The sequence below is a fragment of the Pochonia chlamydosporia genome, chromosome 6 (genome assembly GCF_001653235.2).
Source record: "Pochonia chlamydosporia 170 chromosome 6, whole genome shotgun sequence".
NCBI classification, from domain to species: Eukaryota; Fungi; Ascomycota; class Sordariomycetes; order Hypocreales; family Clavicipitaceae; genus Pochonia; species Pochonia chlamydosporia.
This window is the reverse complement of record NC_035795.1, coordinates 197,035-224,743: the sequence shown is the minus strand read 5'-3', so window position 1 is coordinate 224,743 and position 27,709 is coordinate 197,035. Positions and strand designations below refer to the sequence as shown.

Below are 27,709 nucleotides of genomic sequence, written 5' to 3'. Positions count from 1 at the left end.
TGATCAATATTGAAATGGCTGGACAAAATGGCAGCATGAGGTGTCGTCGGAAATCTTCACATCCTTTGCGAACAACCCACTCAGTCCACCTTGCCGATACTACCTAACGTCAACACTCCTGTTCTAAGGACCACTGAGCTAACTTATCAAGCCGGGATCAATACAAGCTGTTGGTGGACGCTAGAGCTCTTAGTTCGGGTAAGAGAAGAGCCACATCCCGATCCCCAGAGGAGATTGTAAAAGCTGGGACCGACAGAAACCGCACAACCACTGTGCTATCACTTAATATAAAGGGATCTTCTCTTAAGAGTCAGAGTAATCAATTCCACAAAGCCTTTCGAAGTTACCTCGCCGCAAGGAATTATTGTCGCCATGCTGTCGATTACCGGTCTGATTGCCTTCATCCAACATCAGCAACAAGATCTTACCCTAGGCAGACTTGCGATTACACTTTTCTTCGCGCCACTCCTGTACATCATTGTTAACGAGGTTATTCGATACCATGCTCGGATTAGAGGACTGAAGGGGCCTACTGGGCTGCCACTGATTGGAAATCTCTGGGATATTCGCGTGAATGCAGCGGAAAAGTATCGCGAATGGGCTCGTCGGTTTGGTGATGTATACCAAATACAACTTGGAAATGTCCCCGTTGTTGTGGTGAATTCCGCAGCAGCCGCAAAATCCATCTTTGGACAAAACGCACAGGCGATGAGTTCTAGGCCAGAGTTTTATACGTTTCACAAGGTAGGCTTTTTCTGTATCCGTGAATCGCATTTCACCATTTAGCGTTGACATAAATGACAGGTTCTCTCCGACACGGCGGGAACTACAATTGGCACGTCGCCATACAGCGACTCTCTCAAACGGCGGCGCAAAGGTGCTGCCTCCGCACTTAACAAACCTTCTATTCAAACTTACATATCACACCTCGATATTGAGTCTCGTGACTTTATCAAAGAGTTGTATGAGTACGGAAATGCGGGCAAGACCCCTACGGATCCGATGCCCATGATTCAGAGGCTGTCTCTCTCGCTCGCCCTGACATTGAACTGGGGCGTCAGGCTCAAGAGTCAAAAGGACAACCTGTTTGACGAAATAACACATGTCGAGGAGGAAATCAGCAAATTCAGGTCTACGACTGGAAACCTTCAGGACTACATACCCGTGCTGCGACTCAATCCGATCAACACGCATTCATCCAAAGCCAAAGACATGCGCAGCCGACGAGACATCTACTTGACTAGGTTAAACACCGGGCTTGATGAGCGCATCGCCAATGGCACCTACAAGCCTTGCATTCAAGCAAACGTCATCTTAGATGAGGATGCCAAACTAAACAAAGCTGAGCTTACTTCTATAAGCCTTACGATGTTGTCCGGTGGCCTCGACACAGTCACCACGCAAGTGGCCTGGTTTGTAGCCTTTTTATCTCAAAACCAGGACATTCAGGATAAGGCGGTGTCAGAAATACGCAAATTCTATGACGAGCAGCACCCCATGTGTGATCAAGAGGATGATCAAAAGTGCGCCTACGTCGTCGCGCTGGTCAAAGAGTCGCTGCGATATTTTACCGTGTTGAGGCTCGCCCTGCCGCGTGCATCAACGAAGGCTGTAACATATAACGGATTCACAATCCCTAAGGGGTCTGTTGTGTTTCTGAACGCTTGGGCTTGCAATATGGGTGAGTGACACAACTCCAAGGCCCTACTGCCTCCTTTTTTCTTCCCCTTGCTTCATGGAAACCCAAAGGTTAACGTAGTCCATTGCAGATAGCGAAGTGTGGCACGATCCAGATGTCTTCCGCCCTGAGCGATGGTTTGAGCAACCAGATGCGCCTCTATTTACATATGGAGTTGGATACCGCATGTGTGCGGGATCCTTGTTGGCAAACCGAGAGTTATATCTCGTGTACATGCGACTCCTGAACAGCTTTCGTATTGAGAAATACGATGCGGTTGACTGTCACCCCATCACCGGTAACTCAGACCCAACGAGCCTCGTTGCTCTGCCTCATCGATACCGCGCCCTTTTCGTTCCACGAAATCAGGGCGCGCTAAGAAAGGCAATGGAGGAGACGAAAGCAATGGAACGCATGGATGATACCATTTCGGCGTGAGCATGCCGGCATGAAGAACTCTGGTTCAAGAGACAGGAAGCAAACTGGCTCATGAAGTTGAAAAACGCCTATGTGTCTAGGCCTCAACCAAGATATGATCGTAGAGTCGAATACATGTTACTCACATCTGTTGCGTCTGCTACTGTCGGGCTGATAAAGAAATTTGGAGTTTTTTCCTCGCCTCCTGGCGACTGAATATATCAGACAGCCAACTCACTGACTCTGACGTAGCCGTGTTGCGTGACGTTGCCATATCAACTTGCCCAGTTAAACGACCTCAACCTCTTTAAGTAGCAGAATGGGACAGAGTAACCTTCTATTCCGTAAACTTAGGACACCGATTTCATGGCTTCAAAAGACATCGTTATTCATCATATTGGTCAAAGCGAGTGTCATTGTCTGGCAACACAAATGCGTCCATGGCGTGCGTGGACACTTCAACGACCCGAGATATCAGAATTGGGGGACATTGTACAAAGTTGCCGGGAAGACAGACATTTTCTGGATGAAATTTGACTGAATATCATAAAACATCTCCATTTCTACAGTACGGGGTTCAGAAGTATTTAAACTCGTAAAGGGCATCACATATCACAGTGTATGCCGATATATACTGAGATGCATTAGTGTATACTTGCATGTGGGCAAATACTTTCTACCACAGACTGTAGTTACGCTACTCTAGCAGATATACGGTTATGCCTGACCTTTCCTCTCCACAAGAGCACAACAGGCGCCAGTGTCAGCAGCAAAGCAACTAAAGCCAGTAACGTGCTCGCCCACTGAAAGTCCAGCCGTAAGTACATAGGCTTCGCTGCTAGAGGAAGAAACGCCGCAAAGAGGTTTTCTCCAAATGCCACGGCTGCAATGGCGCTGGCGGCACAAGCTGCATACTCATCAGTGACGTATATCGTAGCAGCATGCACAACCGTCATGATTGCAAACCCAGTAAGACCCAGCCCTATCGCCAGCACAATCCAATGTGGCTGAAAGATTCCCCAACCGTACATGAAAAGGCCGCCTGCAAGAGCAAAGGCTGTGCTCGGGATCGATAGGTGTAAGATAGACTCGGGGATTGGCGACCCTGGAGCTGCCTTGTTGGAAGCGGCACTCTTTATGTATACTCTGTTTTGTACCAAACAGGCCATGAAGCCCAAAAGTTGTCCGATCCCAATGCTGGCTTGCACAAGACCACCACTGGTCTCGGACCAGCCGTAAGTGTCAGTGAAGACGAGGGGTACTGACTGAGTCGAGATGAAAATGAGGCCAAATGTGAATGAAGACCAAGTGGTCATGGATATGATGGTTGGTTCTGTGGTGAGAAGTTTAGCACTACGTGATATTGTCTGTGTGAGAAGCTTAACGGGTGATTTCTCTTCCGCAGTTTCATTAGGCAATTTGCCAGCCCGACACAAGCGATCACGGATAACAGGACCCCGATTCTCTCGCATGAAAATGACGACAAGAGGTATAGAAGCACCACAAACGATGAGTTGAATCCAGATGATCCTGGTCGGATTAGTATAATCTGCTTTGACGATGCATCCCAAGTCAACTTACCAGCGCCATGTCATTGGATCACCAACAGCGCCCAAGACAGGGCCCATAGTAATACCCAAGAGGAGGGAAATCACATATAGAGTCAAAGGTAATATGCGCTCGGAGTGAGATGGAAACATATTAGCAGCAATACCGTCGGCAGCATTCTGCAGCGTACCGCCAAGAACGCCAGCAAACACGCGGCATATCACCAGAGTTGCAAAGTTTTTCGCCAGAGCTTGTGGTATGAGGAATATGCAAAATAGAGCAAAGGCGGTCTGAAGCGTAAGCATATAGCCGTTTTGGTATGAAATAAGGTCAAGCATACCACATATCCAACCCTCACACCATATGTATCCATCAACGGCAAGGTGACCAAAGGGCCGAGGGCTGCCGCTGCATTCCACGCAGTCGAAGGTAAAAAGCTGACTTCGATAACGTCATTCGATAAGTCAAATTCGGAGGATATTTCGGTAGAGGCTGTTGTGATGGAGGTCGCATTCAGTCCTATAATAAATGTAACCCAAACGGCTACGCTCATGGTTGCCCATTTTTGCCACGGCGGCCAATTAAATGGATTGGAAGGGTGCCGAGACCATTCCGGCGCATTCCCTGATGTAAGATGCGTTGAAACCGAGTGCGATTGAGTGCCCGACTCCCGTTCTAGGGCCTTTTCCCGTACCATGGCCGCCGCACTGCACAGCTGAGACAAAATCCGGCTTTGTCTCACAATTTGAGGTCACGGTGAAGGGTGTGAAGTTTCTCCGGGTCTGGTGTTACTAACACTTTCCCCCCGACTCTAGTGGCCGTAGCACAAAACTGGAGCCGTCATTCATTCTGGTTGTCTGGTTCCCATTCTGGGAATAGAAGCATTAGGGGTGGTGGGTATGGATTGGAGCTACCGATCGAATCAAATGCCACAGACCCGCGCACAAGCACCGAAACTCGAAAAGAATAATGGGGTAGCTTGGTTGATCTGCCGTCGAGCATGTTGGAGCCGAAGCTGATATACTCGAATGCAATCAAAGTCGTTACTGCTTTTCAAGGTGAGAGAGATATGGAGTGTGCAAACTCTCTTCCTTGCCAGCTACAAGTCGAAAACATTCCGCGCCTTGAAATGGCTAGGATGTGTGCTCAAGATAATGAACTTCTACCCATGGCCACTAGTTCCGTTTACTGATCTATTGGACACTAATTTCATCCAGTGTTGATGCTCAATAAGATACAATGGGATTAATTTGACCGCCATCCTTCCTCCATCGTGGTTTATGACGTCATGCCACGTTCCCCTCTGTTCTGGAAGGGTTCCTTTTTGCGGAGTGCAGACCAGCGGGTCAATTTGCAGCCCTGACCCGTGCTATTTGATGTCAAAGTCTGGTGCTCTTTCCCCTTTTCCTGGCAAATGTTTTGACCAACATTGAAGGCATTCGAGACTCACAGACGATAGTTGCCCGAAAGTTGCATCACCTGAGGCGTTCTTCCGATGGCTCTACTCTCCATTGCTGAGATTAATCTAGACTTTGCAACCCCATGGGAAGCAAACGCGATGTGCTAAATGATCGAGCACAAGGCCAGGAATCTGTCCCAAGACCTGAATCCAGATGATTCCATCTTATGCACAGGCACTAGGAATCGACGAATCTCACACTACGCATGACATATAGTCGGGCAATCAATGACTGGCCGTCCATAAGCTCATTCATATTTCTCATCAACTATCCTGCTCACATGGCCTACGACGTCTCCTAACCAGGAGCATGGGTGACTGGACCCAAAATAACCAGTCATACAATCTAGAATATGATCATGGCGGCGATGCCTTCGACTCAAGAAACAGGAAATTATTGCAAGGAGAACCTGCATCCACAGTTAAATTGGGGCTTGTATAAACGGCGATGAACCCTCTCAGATAATAATTTGCCAGTCAGCATCAATGGATCAACGTCCGGCTTTTAAAAGGAAATACCATGGCTCTAGTTTGCTGCAACGAATAACCTTACAAATATTAACCTTGACTTCTCATTTTTTTAATGCCCACAGGTTCGCGCTAGCAAGTCGAATGTGTATTTTCACTACTACGATGCTGGCTAATATTCTCAGCTCTATGACTCAGTATGCTTTGTATATCTCCCTGGCGTAAACGCAAGCACGCAGGACGCAACTATTCTCGCGAAATCACAAATATGCAGCAGTCGATTGACATCATGAGGTGTCACGGAGACGTCACTGAGGCTTGAGCCTTACCTCACGAACTGCTTCGCCTGAATGTAACCAGTTGCCTAAGCCTAGTTGAGCGTATGATCTCGACATTACTGCCTCGTACTTGCCTCTCGAATTGGCTCGGGCCATTTCTTGACACATTATTGTTGGGCGTAATGGGACGGCCCCGGGATGCACATGCTGGTACTCGATTGACATAGCACTCTTCTACGAAGAATCATCACCAAACAACTTCAGCAGGCCCTTCACAGCATGCCTACCGAGCTCATCAAGAGTCCCCATTCCCAACAGCTCCAAAAGCCTAATGTCGAACCCAAACGCCTGCCTCCACCAGCTGCGCATTTCTACGCTGACCAAAGAGTCCAAACCCAGCTGCGACAGCGGAGCAGACGTATTCAATTCGTCAACCGGCTTGAGTAGGAACCCGAAAAGCTTCTTCCCAATCTCGATGGCCAACAGATTGGCCGACTCTTCCGTTTTTAACAATGATGTATCGGATCGAGCTCGCGCAAGAAACGTTTTCAACCAGTCGCCCCCGCTCGCCGTTGCATCACCATCGGCATTGGCCTTGTTGGAGTTGTTGTGATACACGGCCAGACGCCTATCCTGGCGCCAGAACGCGCGGCTATCCTTGTCGCTGAGCGAGACATTCAGCGAGAGTCCGAGGCCGATGGTGTTCCTATCACTGTATGTGTGATCCTGGTCCGTTGCGTCCTTTGACCGCGGGAGGAGAATGGCAGCGGACAGCGTTTCCATGAGTTCTTCTTCCGTTATGCCATGCGCGCTGGTAGCCTTCATTCTCTTGAGAAGAGCCTCGTCTTGTGATACGTACCCGATGTCCTGTACGGCACCGATGTCGATCGCAGAGCAGAGCATTTGTAGGCTGGTCCTGTACTGCACGAACGAGTCGAGGAAGGTATTCGCGCCTGCGTAGTTGGCCTGGCCGGCCTGACCAGTGACGCCCGACATGGACGAAAAGAGTACGAAGAAGTCAAGCTCGATGCCGGCCTTGACCGTTGCGTTGTGAAGGTTCCATGTACCCCGAACCTTGGGCGCCACAGCCTGGTTCCATTGTTCAAGACTCATGCGCGTAATATTTTCGTCGCGGAGGACCATGGAAGCCTGGATGATACCTTTCAAGTTGGTCGCCTGTTGGACTGCGCCAACTACGTCCTCCTCGCTCACGACACTGCCCTTGATGAGCTGTACTTTGGAGCCCATGCCCTCGAGCTCGCGGACTGTGTCGGCATCTTCGGCGCCAGAACCTGCGCTTCGGGACAAGAATACCAGGGAGCGAGCACCTTGCTCAACGAGGTGTCTGGCTACGGACCTTCCAAGACCTCCAAGACCTCCCACGAGAAGATACGAAGCCGAAGGATCGAGCTGCAGCCTTCTCATTCTATTTCTGACAACCCTCTTGATGTCGAGATTGAGACTGCCATCGGGCTGGCGAACAGAAAAGACAATCTTACCGATATGCGTTCCTTGCTGAAGGTGCCGGAATCCATCCTGGATGGAAGACATGGGAAAGACCTTCTTTGGCGACAACGAAGAAATCAGGCCACGTTCAAAATGGGCAACTATGTCATGAAGCAAACTATCCAGGTCAGTCAGTCAGCAGCAAGCAACGCGTTTTCCATGCAAATTGAAGCGAAACACAGCGAGAATGGAGAAGAAAGAAAACGTACTCCTTGACGACATCGTGCCTCCTTGCCATTTCGGCGTCCAGGTAGAAGCCGGAATAGCTGCGGCTACCGAGGAAGACGTCCATGTCCAGTTTTCCTCCGCCAAGAAAGTCTCGCTTTCCAATCTCGACGAGCTTGCCGAACTCAGCCACGCAGCGCCAGGTCGCGTGTAGGAGTTCTCCGGATAGCGAGTTCAAGGCCAAATCCACGCCTCTTCCGCCTGTTTCTCTCATGAGACCTTCTACGAAGCTGGTGTTACGAGAGTTGAAGATGTGGTTCCTGGGTATTGCGAAGGTCTGTACCAGGTAGTTGGCCTTGTCGTCGTTGCCGACTGTCGCGTAGATCTCTGCTCCCACCATCTTCGCCAGTTGAACAGCCGCAAGACCAACACCACCGGCTGCGCTGTGAATGAGTATCGACTGCCCTTTCTTCAGCTGACCAATGTTGAGCAGGCAGGCGAAGGCGGTCGAGAATACAGCCGGCATGGATGCTGCATCTTCATAGGACATGTGCAATGGGATCCTTTCGCAGAGCTTCGCCGGAGTGGTGACGTGGCTGGCAAAGGAGCCGTCTGCGAGGAACATAACCCTGTTTCCGGGTTGGAGATCCGTAACATCAACGCCAACGCGGGTAATAATTCCAGCACCTTCCAGGCCCAGGCCATCTTCGGGATACGGAATCACTCCAAGAGCGCCAAGTACGTCTTTGAAGTTGAGACCTGCGGCGAAAATCTTCACCTCTACCTCGTCCGGCTTCAAAACCTTCGCACCACCATCATCCCCATCATCAGCAGCACTTCTCCAGTGCAAGGTGTTCAGTCGGCCAGGCTTCGTCATGTCAAGAGCGACCCTGGCCTCCTCGTGTGAGGCTCTATGCCCATGTTCCACCTCTTCCTTGACGAGGGGTTTCGACAGCTCGTCCCTGATCGAAACGGGGAACATCCGGCCAACGCTGACGATGCCGTTCACAATGGCGTATTCGTAATCTGGGCGCAAATCAAGCGCATCTCCTTCATCCAGCTCGTCGGTAACTCGGGGGCGGGCACGGAACCGCTCGAACACATCCACAATCCTGTCCAGCGACGAGTGAACATCATCCACTTCGCAAGTAGCAAAGTCGATGAGCGACTCTGTACGAACTGTGCGAGCAGTTCCAATGGTTTGGGCGTACCGCGGGTCTTTGCAGTTGACTTGACAGAGATGCGTCACCCAGAGCATTCCGGCGCCGGAGGAGCTCAGTGCCTGAACAATGCTCTGGAAGGCTGCGAAGCGACCGCTATCAATGTCTTCAAAGACTGGATGGGTGGTGTCGACAAGAGATATGATATCGTGTGGCTGCTCGGGCAATGTGTCGCCGAGTCGCAGGCTCGTCACACCATATCCTCTCTCGTTGAGCCGCTGTACTATTGCATTCGATGCAAGGCTCTCGTCATCTTGTAGCAGGATGACCTCTTTTTCATATCTGCTTACACGAGGCTTCGCTCTTGCGAGAATCGTGGCATTTAGCTGGTACGGCTGCTCTGCATCCCGAACTACGGCCTCTAAGCCATCGAAGCCAGCCTTTTCCATCTCCTCCCCCCATCGCTCAGGAGTCACGTACGGCTCGTCTGGTCTTCCGTCTGCAGCGCCGTACCACCACCCGGCAAGGAGTCCAAATATGTAGTTTGGCCACTTGGAAGGACTGTTAAGCTCGTGCAATAGCAGCCGCCCGTCGCGGTGGTCGAGCAGTTTACGCGCGTTGCACAACGCATCGTGCAGACTCTTGGTGGCGTGGAGCACATTGGTCGCGATAATGAGGTCATACTTTTCGTCCTCCTTAAAGCCCTGCTCTATGGGGTCTCGACTGATGTCTAAAACACGATATTCGAAGTTTTTGTACCCTCTAACCGCTCCTTGGCCCCGACAAAGAAGCCGGACGAGATGTCGGTAAAGGTATACTTGCTGTACAACGGATGCCCGACTGGTAATATCAAGTGCTTCAGAAAACTGGCCGTGGACGCGCCAGTACCAGCACCAATCTCAAGGATACGTAGATTCGGCTTACTGTGAGCCAAGTGGCTGATGAACCCGGATCTGTTGCTGGCATCCGTCGCGGTGTAGATGTTGGTAAGAGTGTTGTCAGCTAGCAGCATCTCAAGCCCGTCGGTACTGCCCGTGAAGATGTTGTCGATGTTTTTGAGCACCTTCTCTATTGCGGTAGCGCAGTCTTCCACGGGAGTGTCTCTCATTTGGCCGAGCAGGACGTCAATTCTATCCAAAGCCGCCGCGTCGTCAAGTCCTTTCAACGCAGTATCTTGTTCCTTTTGAACTTGTGTATCGATCCAGGTCATGTATTTGACCAGCTGCTCCGGAAGCGTCTCCTTCATACGGCTGCTTTCTTTCATAAGTCCCAGGCGTCTCTTGGTAAGGACAAAGCACAGGCGGGCCATCTCATCCAGCATGGGTGTGTAAATATGCCATGGCATCGATGGCCGGATGAGCTTATGACAATCTAGGAAGTCGATATGAGGCGCCCAAGTAAAGCGGCTGGTGATTAAATCCTCGGCCAATGCCTTTGGTGCTGCGTCAGAGCCTCTCATGGTTTCGTCCGCCTCGCCTTCGGCGGCAATGGCTGCGGTTTCGGCATCGTCTGTTTCCAGCATAGACAGTATTGCGCCTTGCATATCGAGCAAGATTTTGCCATTACTGATGCACTGGATTCTGCTTGAGACTTGGCTGCTACCCTTAACGAAGGACGCAAAGGCAGCGGCCCTGAAGTTCATATTCATATCTGGATCGACGCGATGTACTACGATACGACCGATTTTCGTAGGCACTCTCCTGTAGTGTTTCTCCTCAATCTTGCCCATCATTGCAGCCACCGGCCCGGACTGAATACAGGCGTCAATAATGGCCGGGTGCAGATTATAGTGCTCTTCATCACCACAGGAAATGTTATCTAATGATGCCGCAGCGATACCTTCCAGAGTTCCGGTTCTGAGATCGTTCAACCGCTGGAACGTTGCGCCGTACGAGATTCCGGCCCGGTTCAGCACGTCGTAATACTTGCGACGATCGACCTTGCGCGGCAGCATGGCGATATTCGGATCAGGGGCAGTCTCCGGTTCGGTGCTTGAGACAGTAACCTCTCCGCTGCAATGCTTTGTCCAGATGCTGCCGTTATACGAAGAAATCATCCATTGCCACCAAGTGCTGTCCAAGGAGTCGGTAAGTCGCACAGGACGGAACGTAGTGACAATCTCTATCGTCGTATCCTCTCGCAAGATGAGGGCTGTATTGAGCAACATGTTGCGAATCACAAAGGAGTCTGAGTCCTTGCCTGCCGGCTTCTGCGGCTGACTTGCGGTGATCTGCCTGATGCCTTCGCCGATCATGGCAATGTATCCCGCGCAAGGGAAAATGATGCTGCCCTCGATGCAGTGATCCCGCAGCCAGGGCGTATCTTTCAGGAGAAGCATGTTACGGAAGCTAGGTTCCAGCGTCGTGCTTTCGAGCTGGCGAATGCCAAGCAGCGGATGAGCAGGAAATTGGCGATGCCGCCATTCGTGCGAAATCCTCGACTCGCGCCAGAGGCTCGCTGCTGTATGGTCCCACGGATAATGAGGAAGTCCTGGGAGTGAGGTGGTCTTTCGGACAAGACGGCTGTAGTCGACAGGTATGTTGAGCTCAAATAGTTGACCGACTGAGGCGAGGAAGGACTCCTCACAGTTCTCACCGCGGCTCATGGCTCCAAAGTATGGAATCTCGCCGTCTGAAGAACTGGGTGACTCTGCCACGGTCTGTCTTACTGGTCCAGCCAGGGCGGTGTGAGGGCCGATCTCCAAGAAGGCAGCATCGGAAACCTTGTTGAGAACGGCCTGGATGGCGCTTCTGAACAGCACCGGGGACTCGAGATTCCGCTGCCAGTAGGTGCCACGTAGTTCACTCAGCTGAGCTGGCTCCTCGGCGCCGCTGACACTGGAAAAGAAGAGTGCCTGCCGTTTGGATCTCGTTTCGGGAGATTTCAACGTGGACGTGTTGTCAAACAAGTCGGGGACATATCTTCGCAGGGCTGTGGTGTAGAACTCGCCCACTTCAGCCATGTGGTTGGAGTGATATGCCTTATCGACCTTGAGAAGACGAGCCGTAATGTCGGGAAGCTCCTCGTGTATACGTCGGAGGGTTGTCTCGATGGCATCTGCGTCTCCGGAGATGGTGACGCTGCCCGGAGAGTTCTCGCAGGCAATGACCACGGAAGGCGGCGACAAGAACTTCTCGACATCTGTCCTGCCCAGACCAATCGCTGCCATTGCACCAAGGCGGCTCTGTTGCTTGGCGGCAAGACCTCTCTGCCAGGCGATGATGATGGCTTCTCTCGCCGTGATCACGCCTGCTGCATACGCAGCCGCGACTTCACCACTACTGTGACCTACCACGGCGTACGGCTCAACGCCGAGAGATTTGAAGAGATCGACTAGACCGATCTGGACAGCAGTGCAGAGCGGCTGCGATAGCTCTGCACTTTGCACCCTTGATTTCCTGGGCAGCTTGAGCAGCTCCTCTTCGATTGTCCATTCAGGGGCATCAGGGAGTTTGCCAAGAAACTCGTCGAGAGCCCTGATGCTGCTTTGGAAGACGGAATCTTGGCGCAAGAGCAGCTCACGACCCATACGAGGCCACTGAGCACCCTGGCCGGTGAAGACCATGACAAGATTAGGTGTACTGTTCCCTATCCGCCGGCCCTGAGACGCCGTCTCGGGAATCTGGCCCGGGCTTGCCACCATGAATGAACGGTGGGGGAGATTCTCTCTTCTCATGGCAAGGGTGTATGCAAGATCGTCCATCTTGTCGGGGTTCCTTTCCATCCACGGCCTAAACTGGTCCGTCATGCTCTTGAGAGATGACGATGACGCAGCCGAGAAGAGAAGCAGATGCGGCCGGGAATCAAGCGAACCTTGATGTAGAGGAGCAAATCGCTCTGGCACATTATACGCCTGTGCCGATTCCAAAATGGCATGGGCGTTTGATCCTCCTATGCCAAAAGAGTTGATGCTCACTCGATCCAAGCGGTCCTGTGGCCATGGTGTCGGTTCCAGCGGAACAGTCAGCTTTCTCTTCTCGAATGGAATATCCGGGTTCCCTTTGGTGAACTTGATGTTGGGAGGGATGATGCGGTTTTCCAGGGTTAGAACCCCCTTGATCAGAGACGTTAACCCTGATGCTCCCTCTGAGTGACCCAGATTGGGCTTGACAGAGCCAATGTAGACGCCCGCGTCGCCAAAGACATTGGCGACGGCGTTGGTTTCGATGGGATCTCCGACAGGCGTTCCAGTGCCATGGCATTCCACAAAGGCCGTCTTGGAATAGTCCGAAATGCCGGCATCGCGGTACGCCTTCCTCATCAGCGCCTCCTGGCTCTCGGTGCTCGGTTTAGTGATGCCTTGCGTCTTGCCGTCGCTATTGGATACGATGTTGCGGATTACGGCGCGGATCGGGTTGCCATCGCGCAAGGCGGCGTCTAGGGGCTTGATGTAAACGGCCGTGACGGCCTCGCCTCTGGCATAGCCGTCTGCGTCGGCAGAGAAGGTCTTGCAGTGGCCATCTGGCGAGAGGATGCCCTTTTCCGTCATGAAGGAGGTCATTCCCGGTGCCATTATCAGGTTGGAGCCTCCGACGATGGCCCCATCACAAAGCCCGGTTTGAATGGCGTGGAACGCCTCGTTCACGCAGATGAGAGCCGCTGAGCAGGCTGTGCGTATGGTCATGCTACAAAGGGGTTTCAGTCAGCGGCCAAAGTCGCAATATAGAGAGACCAGTGGGAAACGGTGGTATTTCTGGATGAGAAGGGAAGGGCTTCGTACCATGGGCCCTTGAGATCCATCTCGTATGATATTCGACTGGAGAGCATGAAATCGCTGTAGCCATCCGCCCTGTTGATGCCAGTCTGTTGGTGGTCCCTGTTTTGCATCTCCATCCAGTCTTCACCATAGCTCCCCATGTAGCAGCCAATGTTTTTGGACTAAGTCGGTTGATCAATACTTGTATGAAGTCAAGAAACGATACTTTGAAACTCACTTTGAAGTCGATTTCGCCGGCGTCATCAAAGACTTCTCGCACTACCTCCAGCATCCGTCGGTGCTGCGGGTCTGCGACCTCAAGTTCGGCTCGGCTCAGGGAAAAGCGAGACGTATCCAGACCTCCCAGCTTGATGCTCTCATCAAGGAAGTAACCGTACTGGGTGGCAATAGTTCCGGTCCGGCCAGATTTGGAGTGATATGCATCGATATTGTAGCGAGACTTGGGAACTTGGCATCGAGCATCGCCCTTTTCCAGGAGAAACTCCCAGAGCTCTTGGGGGCTCTCCAGCCCGCCGGGTAGCCGAAGAGCCATTCCACAGATGGCCACGGGTCTGGGTAGTGAGCCAGGATTGGGAGGGATGTTGGTGGAAGAAGATGGGCTCATGGTTGTACCATTGTGATAGACGCTGGCGTGGCCGTCGGCGCCGTTGGAGTGAATATCAGTGTCATTACTGGTAATATTAGCTTGGCCGTTTATACGCCAGCTTGTTTCATTATCATTGATTCTAGCGTGGCTGCTGGCGTCGATTGAGTGAGCACCAGCATCATCACTGACAGTAGCACCGCCACTGAGAAGCCCGTTTGGATCTTGGGCCGAGGGTAAATCCTCCAACATTATATCATTTTGCGGGAAGGCAATCCCACCGGACGGCTGTAGGAGTAAAGACATGTTTGAGAGCTAAAGGAAGTGATGTTGGAACAAGGTAAAATTGAAATCTGTCTACTGTTCAATACAGTGACCTGATCAGTCCTAGCCAAGGATTTTGGTATACATTTCTACATCCAGGGCAGAAAAATCCAACAGAATGCCAATATATACGTCTATATGCTGCACAAGTACATAGACGTCATACAAATACACATTAACTCAAACGCCTGGGCCACTATCACACACCGCAAGTATTTAGTCAGTGTGCAAGCTGTTACAATAGCAGTCTAGAGCTATTATAAGTTGCATATAAGTCTAGTTTGTCAAACTACGTAATGTTGTGATAGATCACATGCGGAATAAGACTGACCAAATATCCGGGCCGAGCGCAAAGGTCGTATTGGAGAGAATCCCCGGCAAATTACTCTGAACAAACCACCGCAGACCAAGCTCCGCGGTGTCTTGCACATAGACTCTCGATGAATATGTCTGAGACAGTCTCGGGCGCCGGCAACAAGAGCAACAAGAAAACACAAACAACAAACTGCATAAGGGCAAACATCATCACGAACACTCGGCGAGCGAACAATGGGAATTAGCAAGTCAGTTGACGGCATAGTGTGACTAGTTTCGAAGGACACGTTGCTTTCGTGTGAGATGATATTTCTGAGGAGTCATCGTATCCCAATCGCACGACTGTGACTGAGTTCGTACGAAAGAACGAATGCTGCATCAGCAATTACTCAGGGTATTTGCTTGTCTAGTTGGTGATCCTAGAACGTAGAGTGATGAATTCGTCTCCTACGTCTTTCCCCCGAGGCTCGTCAAAATGTTCTTTTTTCTCTTGTTTCTCTACTCTTCACCTTTGATGTTTGAGGGCTCCGAAATATTACCTATAAGAGAAACATGTCTGTTGCATCTCGATCATTTGTGGAAGTGTGGGCGAATGCGCAAGTTCTGTGCCCAGCATGAAAAACGACACGATCTCCTATCGGATCATGGAAGACGAGCTCGACGCCGCCCGATCAAGGTCTCTCTGTGCCATTTACCACATTGATTAGCTTCTCATCGAGCGACGCCGTGTGTCTTGGAAAGTCGGGGGCTGTGAGAACCGCCGTTCTCGAGGAGCTCGCTGCAAATCCGGACTTCCAGCTAGAATCGCATGGAGCACGGCAGCTGGGTGGAGACTCTGCGGATCTCGATATGGTGGAAAGGAAAACCGCCGAGTTCCCGATATAGATAGATATATATATGTATATCTATCTATATTGGGGCAGAATCGGCTCTGCTTCGTGGCTCTGGTGCTGTGGCTAACGATGCGGTCTTTACTACCACTGTACGGCCAGGTGAGGCCAGCGTCTACGATGAACTAACTCATGCTAGCACTCACCGCCCGAAACCACACGTGCGGGAACTCTGTAGATGGCTCTAGAGGTGTGTGTTCCTGTTACCCCTGGCTGGTCCATGCTTCCTAAAACCGGATCGTACTACTCCGTAATGACCGGAACGTAAGCTGCCATTCCGTCCAATGTAACAGTAAGAAGCATGTTCATGAACAACACAAGATCTGTGCTTTACTCGAGAGCCCAGGGTTCCTTGCCGCCGTATTCACCCATGTGGCTTACCTACTCAGAGCTTAACAAGTAAGCTCCTTTCTGACCAATAGTAAACTAAAGATGATGTCTTGGACAACGTACACGGTGCACCTTGGGGACAAGAAAAAGATGCAGCACCTGGTGAAGCTATTTCTGTACATCATCACTGAGAACCCGGTCTGGGAGAAGGCTAGCGATTATGATACCGTGCGTATTCCCCTTTCAAAAGATGATTGGAACCGTTTTCCTTTTGTGACTCATATTTGCCCTGTTTTTATAAAGCCCAAGCACAATCTCTATCTCGCCGTTCATTTGTAGATAGACGGCTTCTGCGTGTGCGCCCCTGTCGTCCCAAAGGGCACAAACAGAATTCGCCCTCGTCTTTCATGTGCACAATACGGATGATGAGGTGAAAAGTCTGGACGAATCCATTTGCAACTTGGCAAAAGAGACAATGGAATGCGAAGCACAAAACCGCCTGAATAGACCAGGCTATGAAGTCAAGCTCTGCGCGGTGGCGCACATTACAAATTCCGTGGTTGCCAAAGTGAACATGAATTGGGGACAGTAGCCGGATGATTCAGACTTTGAGATACGACATGTGCTTTTGATTGTCTTTTTGTTCACCATTATAGCTTGACTGCCCACCATCGTATTTATATCTGTCATTGCACACTCACCGCATCTTCTTCGTATCATCATCCAGGCGTGATAAGTTAACGCCGCTATTTGGGGTTGACGTCTGTAAGTCCGCACTTCAGAGAGCTGCAGCACAGTCTTGCGGAGTGTGATGACTCAAGTCTGTTGTGCTAATAAGTCCGGTCTGTCATTTTGAAACTTAACTTACATACGTCACAAAATTGACAGGCTGCAATGTTGCCTCCCTGTTGGAAATCCCCACCAAGTCCGTGCCTCGTGGTAGTTGACATGTCAATGTTCCTTAAACGTCAAGTCTCTAACTGCATCCACTCATTGAGTAAGACCGCCATTTGAAGTCATTCAAGTCTTCTTAAGTCTGATGCGTTGGGTAGTGCCAGCATGAAGTGTCACAGACAATACATCACTCGGCCAAAAAGGGACAACTCCGATTTAAGAGTGGATTATTCTGGTTGTATTGTGTGCAACATGAAGCAATGATGTCAACAGAATATAACCTGTACGATCTCCCCACATCGACCGAGCGTAGCCCTTTACTGAAATGATCTAGTGGTCACGTTCTTTGATAAATGACCAGTTCGATCCCCACTGCAGCCGAGTTCCGATCAAATGGTCCGTCGTAAAAATGTAGGGGGCACGTAACTCAACCATGTCCATATGTTTACCTCACATAATTCTTCAGATCATGTACTTTGGCAAAGGAAAATGTCCGTTAGGTCACTTAACCAGCAAATGCAACACTCCGCTGATGCAGGAAGATGGTCTGATGACATGAGTTGACATACGATGTGGTCCAAGATCCTTTGCACATCCAAAGACCAATCGGGCTTTAACTGCTGGCGCCACCGCCTTGGGGTCTGAAGGCGGAAGTTCACAGAAGCTAGCCCGAGAGACACAGGATCCGTGCCTTCCACTGAGACGTCAGGAAAGTATGCTAGGCCTCTCTCTCTCTCTCTCTCTCTCTCTCTATGGCCTTGCTCTCTCTGTATTTCTGTTACTTCGACTCGTGGAGAAAGCTATATACTTACAACCTATGATCAGAAGTATTTGCCATATTGAAGCGATTAATCCGTAATATGGTAGACAAATACTTGTGACCTCCTACCACAGTTGAATACAATAAGACAGGTGTATGTATGTCATTAAGGTGTCAACAATACATATACAAAAAGGGAGGATGTCATAGCCACAATGAGAGAAGCATATAAGCAAGTGGACAGGGACTGCATCTATATCAGTGCACAATCCAAATTCCAGCACGGTTACACTGATAAACTCCGCGTCTCAATTTGTAGCCCTCGACGACGTCATATCCTGATATATGTATTTATATGCACATGTATTTTTCCGCCGCGTCGTATAACGTATCCAGGAACCCATTGATACTTCCAATCCGCCATGTACAAGTTCAGTAACAAACATATAGAACACATTTTTGATGGCAAAGTAGCAGATATGACATTAATGTCTAGCTCCCAGGGTTCACATTCTACTTTAGTTGATCGAGACAAGGATGTGAACCAGAGAGCTTCTTCAGGCCAGAGCCCTCCCCAGCAAACTCCAGTCCAAAGATCCATTGCGCCTTCTTTGTCGAATTACACTACCGAAAGCAACACCGCACCTCATAAGGGCAGCAACCTGGATCCCAAGTCACCAAACTTTGACCCGACGGCATGGATGAAGAGGGTTGCAGCGCTCACAGAGTCAGGCCGGAGGTCTGCTTCGCAGCGATCTCTAGGTGTAGCGTTTAGAAATTTGACCGTGTTTGGCTGGATAACTGAAGCACAGTTTCAAAAATCGACCGGAAACGTTTTGATTGGCATTGCAAAATCACTGGCCAGGTTGGCTTCCGGCAGCGGCTTCAGAGGCAGACGAGTAGATATCTTACAAAATTTTGAAGGCATCGTTGAGGATGGTGAAATGCTGCTTGTTCTTGGCCCTCCTGGCTCTGGCTGCTCAACATTTCTGAAGACATTGTCTTCGCAAACGGCAGACCTAGAACTATCCCCAGACGCTTATATCAACTACCGTGGTATGTTTGTTCCTTTACGTGCGCTCATTCCGGGGAATGACTCAAGAAAAGCTGATTAGCGTGATGTCAATGTGATGGATTAGGAATCGATCCGAAACTGATTCGTTCCTCTCTCCGCGGCGATGTTCTCTACAATGCAGAACTCGACTCGCACCTTGCCCACCTCACAGTCAACGAAACATTACTCTTCGCAAGTTGTGCTCGTTCCGTTCGACATGTTCCCCAAGGCTTCACCCGCCAACAGTTCGATGTTCTCCGACGCGATGCCATGATGGCCACATTCGGATTGACGCATACCGCCAACACTCGAGTGGGCGACGATGTTGTTCGCGGTGTAAGCGGCGGAGAGCGCAAGAGAGTCAGTATCGCCGAAGCAGCGCTCACAAACGCCAAGTTCCAATGCTGGGACAACTCTACTCGCGGTCTGGATAGTGCCAACGCCGTCAACTTTTGTCAGAATTTACGCCGGCAGGCCGACCTTTTGGGCACCACGTCAGCGGTGACGCTCTACCAAGTTCCCCAGTCAGCATACGACTTGTTCGATCTCGTTACCGTCATTTACGAAGGCAGGCAGATTTTCTTTGGGAAGTGCTCCGAGGCCAAGACATACTTTGAAGACCTGGGGTTTCTTTGCCCGGAACGCCAGACCGTTCCGGACTTCTTGACCTCCATGACAAGTCCGCTGGAGCGTACTGTCAAAGCCGGGTTTGAGAATCTGGCGCCTCGCACGGCCGACGATTTTGCACTGTGGTGGCGCTCCAGCAAGTTGCGGCGGGAATTGCAGCACAGACTGAACAGCTATGAAAACAAGCATCCTGTGCAGCACAGGCTAAGCGAGTATCTAGAGTCTCGCCATGCTGAGCAGGCAAAGTCCCAGAGCCACAGCTCCCCTTACACCATCTCCTACTACCGTCAGGTTTCTCTGACCTTTTGGCGTGCTTGGAGGAGGCTTTTGGCTGACCCTGGCTTCACAATCGTATCTTTGGTGTTCAACCTCATCGTAGCTCTCATTCTGGGCAGCATGTTTTACAACCTCCCCAACAACTCCTCCAGCTTCTACTACCGTGGAGGAACTATATTCTTCTCGCTCCTATTCAATGCATTTGCCAGCCAGCTAGAGGTACTCACTCTCTACGCCGAGCGTCCAGTTGTAGAGAAACATAACCGGTACGCCTTCCACCGTCAATCAGCACAGGCAATAGCCAGCTATTTGTGCGACATTCCCTACAAGATTGTCAACATGTTTGTGTTCAACATTCTTGTCTATTTCATGGCTCATTTGCGGCGTGGGCCCGGCGCCTTCTTCTTCTTCTGCCTGGTCTCTCTGCTGGCGACTCTCTCCCTGTCGGCCATCTTTCGAACCCTCGCCAGCATCGCGAGAACATCTGCCCAGGCTATGATACCTAGCGCTGTGATCAGCTTCGGTCTTATGATCTACACGGGCTTCACCATCCCTACTGCTTACATGCCTGGCTGGTCGCGATGGATGACCTATATCAATCCGTTGGCCTATTCCTTTGAGGCGCTCATGGCGAACGAGTTTCATGGTAGGGAGTTTGCATGTTCAAGCATAGTGCCTCGGGGTCGTGGATACGAACGGCTGCCTGCGAGATCCCGGATTTGCGCCGTCGTGGGGGCCAAACCCGGGTCAACTGTTGTCAATGGCGACCGGTATATAAACCTGTCGTTCGATTACTGGAATGATCACAAGTGGAGGAATGTTGGCATACTCTGTGCATTCACCGTCGTTTTCTTTGCAGCCTATCTCCTGGCCGCAGAGTTGGCACGGCCACCAAAGACAAAGGGCGAGGTCCTTGTCTTCCGACGAAGTCATAGAACATCCCGTAGTAGCTTGATGGATTCTTTTCTGCCTCGGTCTGATCTGGAGACTGCTCAGTCATCCAGGGGCAGCCAATCTTCCCGACTAGAGAAGAGCAACATTGTCAACCATGAGGCCAGCTCTGATGGGAATGTAACCAAGCCCCTCGCCGCCACCACACAAGCTTTCCATTGGGAGGACCTCTGCTATTCCATCAAGGTCAAAGGGGAAGAACGCCAGTTGCTCGATCATGTCGACGGCTGGGTCAAGCCTGGAGTTTCCACTGTTCTGATGGTATGTATTATCCTATTGCTGCTTAGAGTTCGTGTCTGGACTGAAGCTTTGCTGCCTCGGGTCAGCTTGTCGTTGATTCATTGCTGATTGACTCGTTTGTTCATTTTTTTTAGGGTGTTTCTGGAGCTGGAAAGACCACACTACTGGACACCTTGGCATGTCGTGTTTCCTTGGGTGTCGTGTCTGGCGACGTCTTGGTCAACGGGACACCCACCGACGCTACTTTCCAGCACCAAGTCGGCTACGTACAGCAGCAAGATCTTCACATGGCTACAATGTCGGTACGTGAGGCTCTGACGTTCAGTGCGGTGCTACGACAACCAGCCGAAGTGCCGCGCAGTGACAAGCTTCGATATGTCGACCACGTCATTGAAGTACTGGAAATGCAAGACTTTGCAGAAGCCATCATTGGCATCCCCGGCCAAGGGCTCAACATCGAACAGAGAAAGCGGTTCACAATCGGCGTGGAGCTTGCTGCTCGTCCTCAGCTACTCATCTTCTTTGACGAGCCGACTTCAGGTCTTGATGCGCAAACATCATGGGCCATTTCCGTGCTCATCAGAAAACTAGCCAACTCCGGGCAGGCAGTCCTCTGCACCGTCCATCAGCCCTCAGCGATGCTTTTTAATCAGTTTGATCGGTTACTTCTCATTGCGCCGGGCGGTAAAACTGTTTATTTTGGTGGTAAGTGGCGAGGCAGTCTGCCCACGGGATATTTCTGCTGCTGACCTGAAACGCAGACTTGGGCGAGCATTCATCCACGTTGATTGACTATTTTGAACGAAGTGGTGCCACGCCAATCCTACCTGGTGCGAACCCTGCTGAATGGATGCTGAAAGTCATTGAGCCGCAAAAAAATCTGTCCGAAGGTGTAGATTGGCATGCAACATGGAGAAATTCTCCAGAATATCAGGGTGTAAAGACAGAGCTGGCCCGTCTGCGAGGTTTACGCTTGACAGAAACTAATGCAGCAGGACGTAGCAGCGAAAAGTCGCAGCATCAAGAGTTCGTTGCTTCCTTCGCTACTCAGTTTCGAGAAGTCTTGATTCGAACAGCGAAGCATTTTTGGAGGTCCCCCGTGTACATGTGGTCCAAGATTGGTTTGATCACACTATCGGTCAGTATTGGTGTAGAAGCCTTTTTTTTTCTTGTTCTGCAGTCTGAAACCCACAACTAATGCTATTTGTGACAGTCTTTGTATCTCGGCTTCAGTTATAGCGCAAACAACTCTATCCAAGGTTTGCAGAACCAGCTATGGGCCGTTTTCATGTTTCTTGTGCTCTTCCTCAACATCAGTGAGCAGATCATGCCCATGTTTGTGCCGCAACGCAACCTCTACGAGGCACGGGAGAGGCCGTCCAAGATCTACCGATGGGCCACGTACGTGCTTGCCAACATCTTGATTGAGATCTTCTGGAATTCGCTCATGGCGGTCATCATGTACTTTTGTTGGTACTATCCCGTGGGCTTCTTCCGAAATACCACAAGCGATGACCAGACAGTCCGAGGCTTCCTCGTGTTCCTCTTTCTCTGGGTCTACTTGCTGTTTACCAGCACCATTACGCATGCAGCCATTATGTGGATGGATCTTCCAGAGACTGCTGGTGTTCTCATAACATTTTTATGGACACTCTGCATCCTTTGTTGTGGCATCAGTGTACCGCAGGTTGACCTCCCCAGATTCTGGACCTTCATGTACCGGGCTTCTCCTGCTACGTACTTGGTGGGAGGCATCATGTCCACCGCCGTCGCACACAATAACATTACTTGTGCTGACTACGAGGTATTGCGCATTGCACCACCTGCAGATGGAATGAGTTGTGGCAAATTCCTCGGACCATTCGCTAGCAAGATGGGCGGCCGCGTGCTAGATGAGGCTGCGCTTGGTATATGTGGCTACTGCCCTGTCGCGACCACGAATGACTTCTTGGCTCGTTTTGGGATATCTTATGATACCAGATGGAGAGATTTTGGACTTGTTTGGGTCTATGTTGTTGCGAACATTGGCATCGCTTTGACACTCTACTGGGTCTTTCGAGTGCCGAGCCAGAAGAAGACCCAAGCCAAGAGGGTGTGATGTTAGTAAAGACGTCAACGAAGCGGAGAAAAGATTGTGATATATCTTGGGGTTGCATTACAGGTTTGGATAAGTTTTTCCCACAGTGTGTATTGGGGCGATTCAAATCAACTTCATTCATTAGACAGACTGGTGGTTGATTTACAGCACATGAATTGTTGTTTATTATTGCTCTATGTCGAAAACCACCCCGGGTAGTAGTTCCACACTGCTTGCACCGCCTGGAGATCCCTTAAGCTTGACATAAATCCCCGTCGTGCGGTCACTCCCCAGTAGCGAAACCAAATTGTTTGTCGTAAATTCCTTGTTTGGGACGCCAAAGTGCCAGCTATGTGTCGATGTAGTGCGGTCATGAATAGCGCTGTAAGCTTCAGCAAGGTCTTTGAGCTGCTCAGTGGGAACAGTGACAGTAATGGAAGAGATGCCTCGCACACCAGATGGATGTTGGGTTTGGTGAGAATCTTCTTGGTACGGGACTCGAAGCCTTCGTGGAGTACGATCCAGACACCAGAACGGCAGTATTCCCGGTTGTAACGCATCGCCGAGATCATCCTGAGCAACTGCCACTGCCCACTTGAGCACGGTTCCATCTTCCCTTATTCTACCTCCTGGTATCGGATCGGAGTATCGAGAAGAAGTTGCCGCCCTCTGAAGACGTTGCTTCACGGGGTAGAAGTCATCTTCCGACGGAAAAGTATAGGCCCAATCGATGACGCTATTTTCCTTCTGATGCCCCCAGCGATGCTTTTGCCGATGTTCTGGCTCTTTGCCATCCACAAAGGCAATGAGCTCAATGTAGAAGCCGTCCTCGAACAGAATCAACTTGTTCATCGTCACACCATCTGCGTGGGTTCCACCTGGTGCAACAACTAACACATCCTGCAGTCGTTCAGGGAGCCCCAAAAGCGTCGCTTGTGATACAAGAATCACCAAATGATCAAGTAATGGCAAGGAAGGGGAGTCGCTCGTCATTTTGGAACAATGAATCCGTCTGATGATGCTTTGAAGAGAAGCCGAGTCCGGATTGATGTGAATGTGGGGTTTAAATGTCCTGATTCTGAGCTGTAAGCACGTCACCGCAAGCATCAAATTCCGTGCGCTACCCTATTCAGGCACGACAATTTCGTGTCCAGATCCATTCGTGCGAAGAGACCGACGAGAAGAATTAGCACTTCTTTTAGGTAGATATAAATTGTCTAATTTTTTTTCTTCTCTCTCATTCTTCTTTTGTTGACTTCTGTTACTGCCGTCTCATAAGCCGCAGCGTATGGCCGCAAGTTTTCCACAACTTCGACAAGTTCCGGCAAACCAATCATCGAGGCACTTCTAACTGTCCCTGCAACTAACTCGGAAATCAAATATTGTCGACTACAATGTGAGTTTAGCGACATCGCAATCGTTCGAAGCGATCATAACTCCTCAAGTTCCAGAAAGACCCTAGTGCAACAAGAAAGGTGAGATATCCGGTTGATTCCAGTCGCCACTGGTCAAAACTTTCAGCAATAGTTAGGCTCGCATGTTGACTCGGCCGCATAATACGACAAGTTTAATGCAAAGCATGATTTATCCTTGAAACTTACGCTATTTATAAGACTGGCCGAGTTGGATAGTCTTATTCAAGCTCACGCATCTCGCCTCGTCAAGGTGTATTACCGGATTTGGCTACGGGTTCGTGCTTGACAATTTTTGCGGCATTGATCGATCCCCCACATTCCGTAACGCGGCCGAAGCTAGTCAAACAGTCAAGTTTGGTCTGGTGCAGTCTAGACTGACACACTGTCTGCATTTTGATGGTGCCAAGCAAAAAAAATGCGCCTCGGGAGGTATGGTGGCTTAAAGTCGCGTGAGGCCTTACCCAAGACAGCCTCAAGCCTTCTATAGTTCGCGAGATGACGCGGATTTTCACATCCAGTCAATACTGCCGGTGGCAAAGATTGTCAGGGCATTGCTTGATCATGGAGCATCGTAGCCCATGAAACTTGTTTGGGTTTTGGTGTTCAGAGTTCAAATAACCACCCACAATCACCCGCGCCAATGGTTTGAAGCAACTTGTTGACCAGAATGGTTGAAAATGGCCGCACAGTCGATAGTGTCTTGTCGACGCGTGGCACAATCGTCGTCATTCCCAATTTCTGAGCCACAGACATTCTATTCAAAGCTTGCCGTTGTAAATGCCGCTTTTTCTTTGTGTCGGACTCACCACGATGATGAGTCGCAGTGTAGTTGCGGCAAGCCTAGCCTCTTGCGTTGGAAGATGCCTTTTCCAGAAGAAACTTTATTAAGAGCTTGGCCCGCTTCCGGCATCACGATGAAGAGAGCAAGGTAGTCTGAGATAAACGAGAATAAAGTTCATCAATTGGGCACCTCGGACCTCATTTACACCCGCCTTCTCAATCCAACCTAGAGTTGCGATTATCGCCATGCTGCGGGAGGTGTTGCTTCTGTGGTGTTCTGCAGCGCGGTGGTCTCTGCAAGCACCAACAGCTCGTCAAGCAAGCAATGATGAATTACCGTCGTTAAAGTTCAACGCCAATGGGACCTTTCAGATCTCCGTCTTCTCGGATATGCATTTTGGGCAATGTGCGTAGCATCACCAATGGTGACGCATCTCCTATGTTTTCACCTTGCTAACCCAATGACCTGCAGACGAGTCCAGCACTGGCCCAGAACAAGATCGCAACACGGTTCGTGTTATCGGAGATGTACTGGACTTTGATCCCCCGGAGCTTGTGGTGCTGAATGGCGACTTAATCAACGGCGACACCACTTGGGAACACAACAGCACACACTACATTGACCAAATTGTCGCCCCGATAATACAAAGAAACCTGACCTGGGCATCCACATATGGCAATCACGACCACAGTTACTACATGGATGGAGATGACATTTTGAAGCGGGAACAGATGTGGACCGGCGCCCGAACTCAGAAAATGGTGGATACAGAAACCAGCGGAACCACAAACTATTACTTGCTGGTGTATTCGGCAGACTGTAGTGACGACAGCTGCTCTCCTACACTCGTCCTCTATTTCTTTGATTCTCGTGGGGGGTTTTACCGCGAGGGTGTCGCCCAAGAAAACTGGGTTGACACCAGCGTCGTGACTTGGTTCAACGAAACCAAGGCGTCATTGTTCAAGAAATACGACAAGATGATTCCTTCGCTGGCATTCGTTCACGTCCCTATCAATGCCACCTGGGCGATACAAACAGAGGCCGGGCCGAAGCCTCACTACCAACCCGGTATCAATGACGAGCCTGCTGTTGCTCAACAAGGAGAAGGATGGTGTAGCAACAACAGTCTATACGAGACTTGTAACTACGGCGGTCAAGATGTCCCATTTATGGAGGCTTTGGTCAGCACGACAGGCCTGATGGGACTTTTCTATGGGCACGACCACGGCCAGAGCTGGTGCTATAAGTGGGATTCATTACTGCCCGGAATGACTGTTGCTGGGAACGGAATCAACCTTTGTTATGGACAGCATTCAGGATACGGCGGGTACGGCGATTGGATCCGAGGCGCTCGCCAAATCGTTGTGACGGAATCCAAACTCAAGGACCTCGCCTTTGACACTCACATTCGTCTTGAATCCGGCGAAGTAGTGGGTGCTGTGTCGCTAAACTCAACCTTTAACACCGATTACTATCCGGCCACGCCGAACCAGTTGACTTATATGGATAAGGTCTCGGGCGGCAATGTTGACGTGTTTCTGTCTGAGTCTTCGGCGCCAGGATTGCATAGTAAGATTGGGCGTGGCATGCCAGCAGCGCTTAGCTACCTTGCAATCTGGATGATTGTGGTATGGATACTTTTTTGAGACGGTGTGAAAATCCTGTGTCGTCCAAGGGAGCCACAGTTGTATTTTAAACCTTTATACGATTCACGAATTAGACAGCATTGAATAGTACTTTTTTTTTTGAGACGGCTTACCTGGCACGATTCACGCACACATGCTTTTGTATAGGTATCGTGCTCGCTATTTTATGTACTAATGTTCAGCACAATAAGTAGATGAAGGACAAGTATGTCGAAGTGCTTCAATCACCTCATTTGCACTAATCACCTCAGAGAAAAGTGCCCTTCTAAGCATGTTTCCTATGTACGAGAGAATTCCGTTCCCGCGAAGTGCAAACTCGGCAAATGGGTTAAGAGACGCTAAGAGACGCTGCCTCTACAAGTTGACATTGATTTCCCTTAGACAGAATAGGAGACATGTCCCAAGCTGAACTAAGCTGATGATGGGACTGGCGTGCAGACTTGTCAACATTGAAAGTAATCCAATGACAATTGTGGTCAACTGGTAGCACCAAGTCCAGTTGCTTTCAGCTTGTGGCCAACTCCACGGCACCAACGAAAGAGCAAGCAACTTGCTAAATAAAACAGCAGGCGCAAAATATCTCACCAGAAAACATTCTACTCGGTCATCGGTGGCAAAAAAATGTATCAAACGTCCCCAAAAAATTAAACATTAAACATTACTTCTTCACCTCCTTCTGCTTCTCCATCTCCCCCTTCTCCACCTTCACGATTTCCTCAATGGGACCTGGGGCCCCATCAGAGTCGGGCTCTTCTTTTACGCGGACTGTGTCCGCCGCGGCCGCCAGGTGTGGACAATTGGCCACAAAGTGGCCATCCTTTTTGCACTGCCGAATAAATAAGAATCATCCTAAATAAAATATTAAAAGCTAGGCATAGAATAACTTACCAGGAAGCATTTTACTTCCTTCTTGGGCCGTTTGGCCACCCCCCCCTTCCCACCCCCACCACGCTTTCCACCGCCGCCGCTGCCGCGACCACCCCTGCGAGGCTGCGACCACCGCCCCTCCAGACCACCGCGGCCAAGGCCCCCCCAGCAGCCCGAATTTGGGCAGCATTTAACGGCATCTGAGCACATGCAAATTAGCATACATGTAAGTGTTGTATATGGAATAAGAGGTATGTGAGCTGGTTCCACGCACTTTTTGTTG

The 27,709-nt window shown here is 50.3% G+C and overlaps 6 protein-coding genes across 6 annotated transcripts; 3 read left to right on the top strand and 3 right to left on the bottom strand.

The window, feature by feature from the left end:
* Nucleotides 1–372: 372 nt before the first annotated feature.
* Nucleotides 373–2,116, top strand: VFPPC_09674 (3-hydroxyphenylacetate 6 hydroxylase; the record flags this gene model as incomplete). Its single annotated transcript, XM_018288170.1, has 3 exons — nucleotides 373–744; nucleotides 805–1,681; nucleotides 1,770–2,116. The coding sequence occupies 3 exons, from the start codon at nucleotides 373–375 to the stop codon at nucleotides 2,114–2,116; spliced, it is 1,596 nt and encodes a 531-aa protein (XP_018141256.1).
* Nucleotides 2,117–2,787: 671 nt separating this feature from the next.
* VFPPC_09673 (MFS multidrug transporter) lies at nucleotides 2,788–4,340 on the bottom strand (the record flags this gene model as incomplete). Its single annotated transcript, XM_018288169.1, has 3 exons — nucleotides 2,788–3,625; nucleotides 3,677–3,933; nucleotides 3,984–4,340. 3 exons carry the CDS (start codon nucleotides 4,338–4,340, stop codon nucleotides 2,788–2,790), a joined length of 1,452 nt encoding a protein of 483 aa, XP_018141257.1.
* A 1,742-nt stretch (nucleotides 4,341–6,082) lies between these two features.
* On the bottom strand, nucleotides 6,083–14,285 carry VFPPC_09670 (polyketide synthase; the record flags this gene model as incomplete). The annotated part of the gene is made up of 5 exons (XM_022428668.1): nucleotides 6,083–7,472; nucleotides 7,564–9,388; nucleotides 9,439–13,304; nucleotides 13,400–13,557; nucleotides 13,614–14,285. 5 exons carry the CDS (start codon nucleotides 14,283–14,285, stop codon nucleotides 6,083–6,085), a joined length of 7,911 nt encoding a protein of 2,636 aa, XP_022284243.1.
* Nucleotides 14,286–17,914: 3,629 nt separating this feature from the next.
* Nucleotides 17,915–22,738, top strand: VFPPC_16504 (ABC transporter CDR4; the record flags this gene model as incomplete). Its single annotated transcript, XM_018294257.1, has 5 exons — nucleotides 17,915–18,548; nucleotides 18,632–20,661; nucleotides 20,775–21,345; nucleotides 21,402–21,778; nucleotides 21,854–22,738. The coding sequence occupies 5 exons, from the start codon at nucleotides 17,915–17,917 to the stop codon at nucleotides 22,736–22,738; spliced, it is 4,497 nt and encodes a 1,498-aa protein (XP_018141259.1).
* Nucleotides 22,739–22,903: 165 nt separating this feature from the next.
* On the bottom strand, nucleotides 22,904–23,710 carry VFPPC_09668 (glyoxalase/Bleomycin resistance protein/Dioxygenase superfamily; the record flags this gene model as incomplete). Its single annotated transcript, XM_018288167.1, has 1 exon — nucleotides 22,904–23,710. The coding sequence occupies one exon, from the start codon at nucleotides 23,708–23,710 to the stop codon at nucleotides 22,904–22,906; it is 807 nt and encodes a 268-aa protein (XP_018141260.1).
* A 1,448-nt stretch (nucleotides 23,711–25,158) lies between these two features.
* On the top strand, nucleotides 25,159–26,559 carry VFPPC_09667 (metallophosphoesterase; the record flags this gene model as incomplete). The annotated part of the gene is made up of 2 exons (XM_018288166.1): nucleotides 25,159–25,318; nucleotides 25,385–26,559. The coding sequence occupies 2 exons, from the start codon at nucleotides 25,159–25,161 to the stop codon at nucleotides 26,557–26,559; spliced, it is 1,335 nt and encodes a 444-aa protein (XP_018141261.1).
* Nucleotides 26,560–27,709: the final 1,150 nt, after the last annotated feature.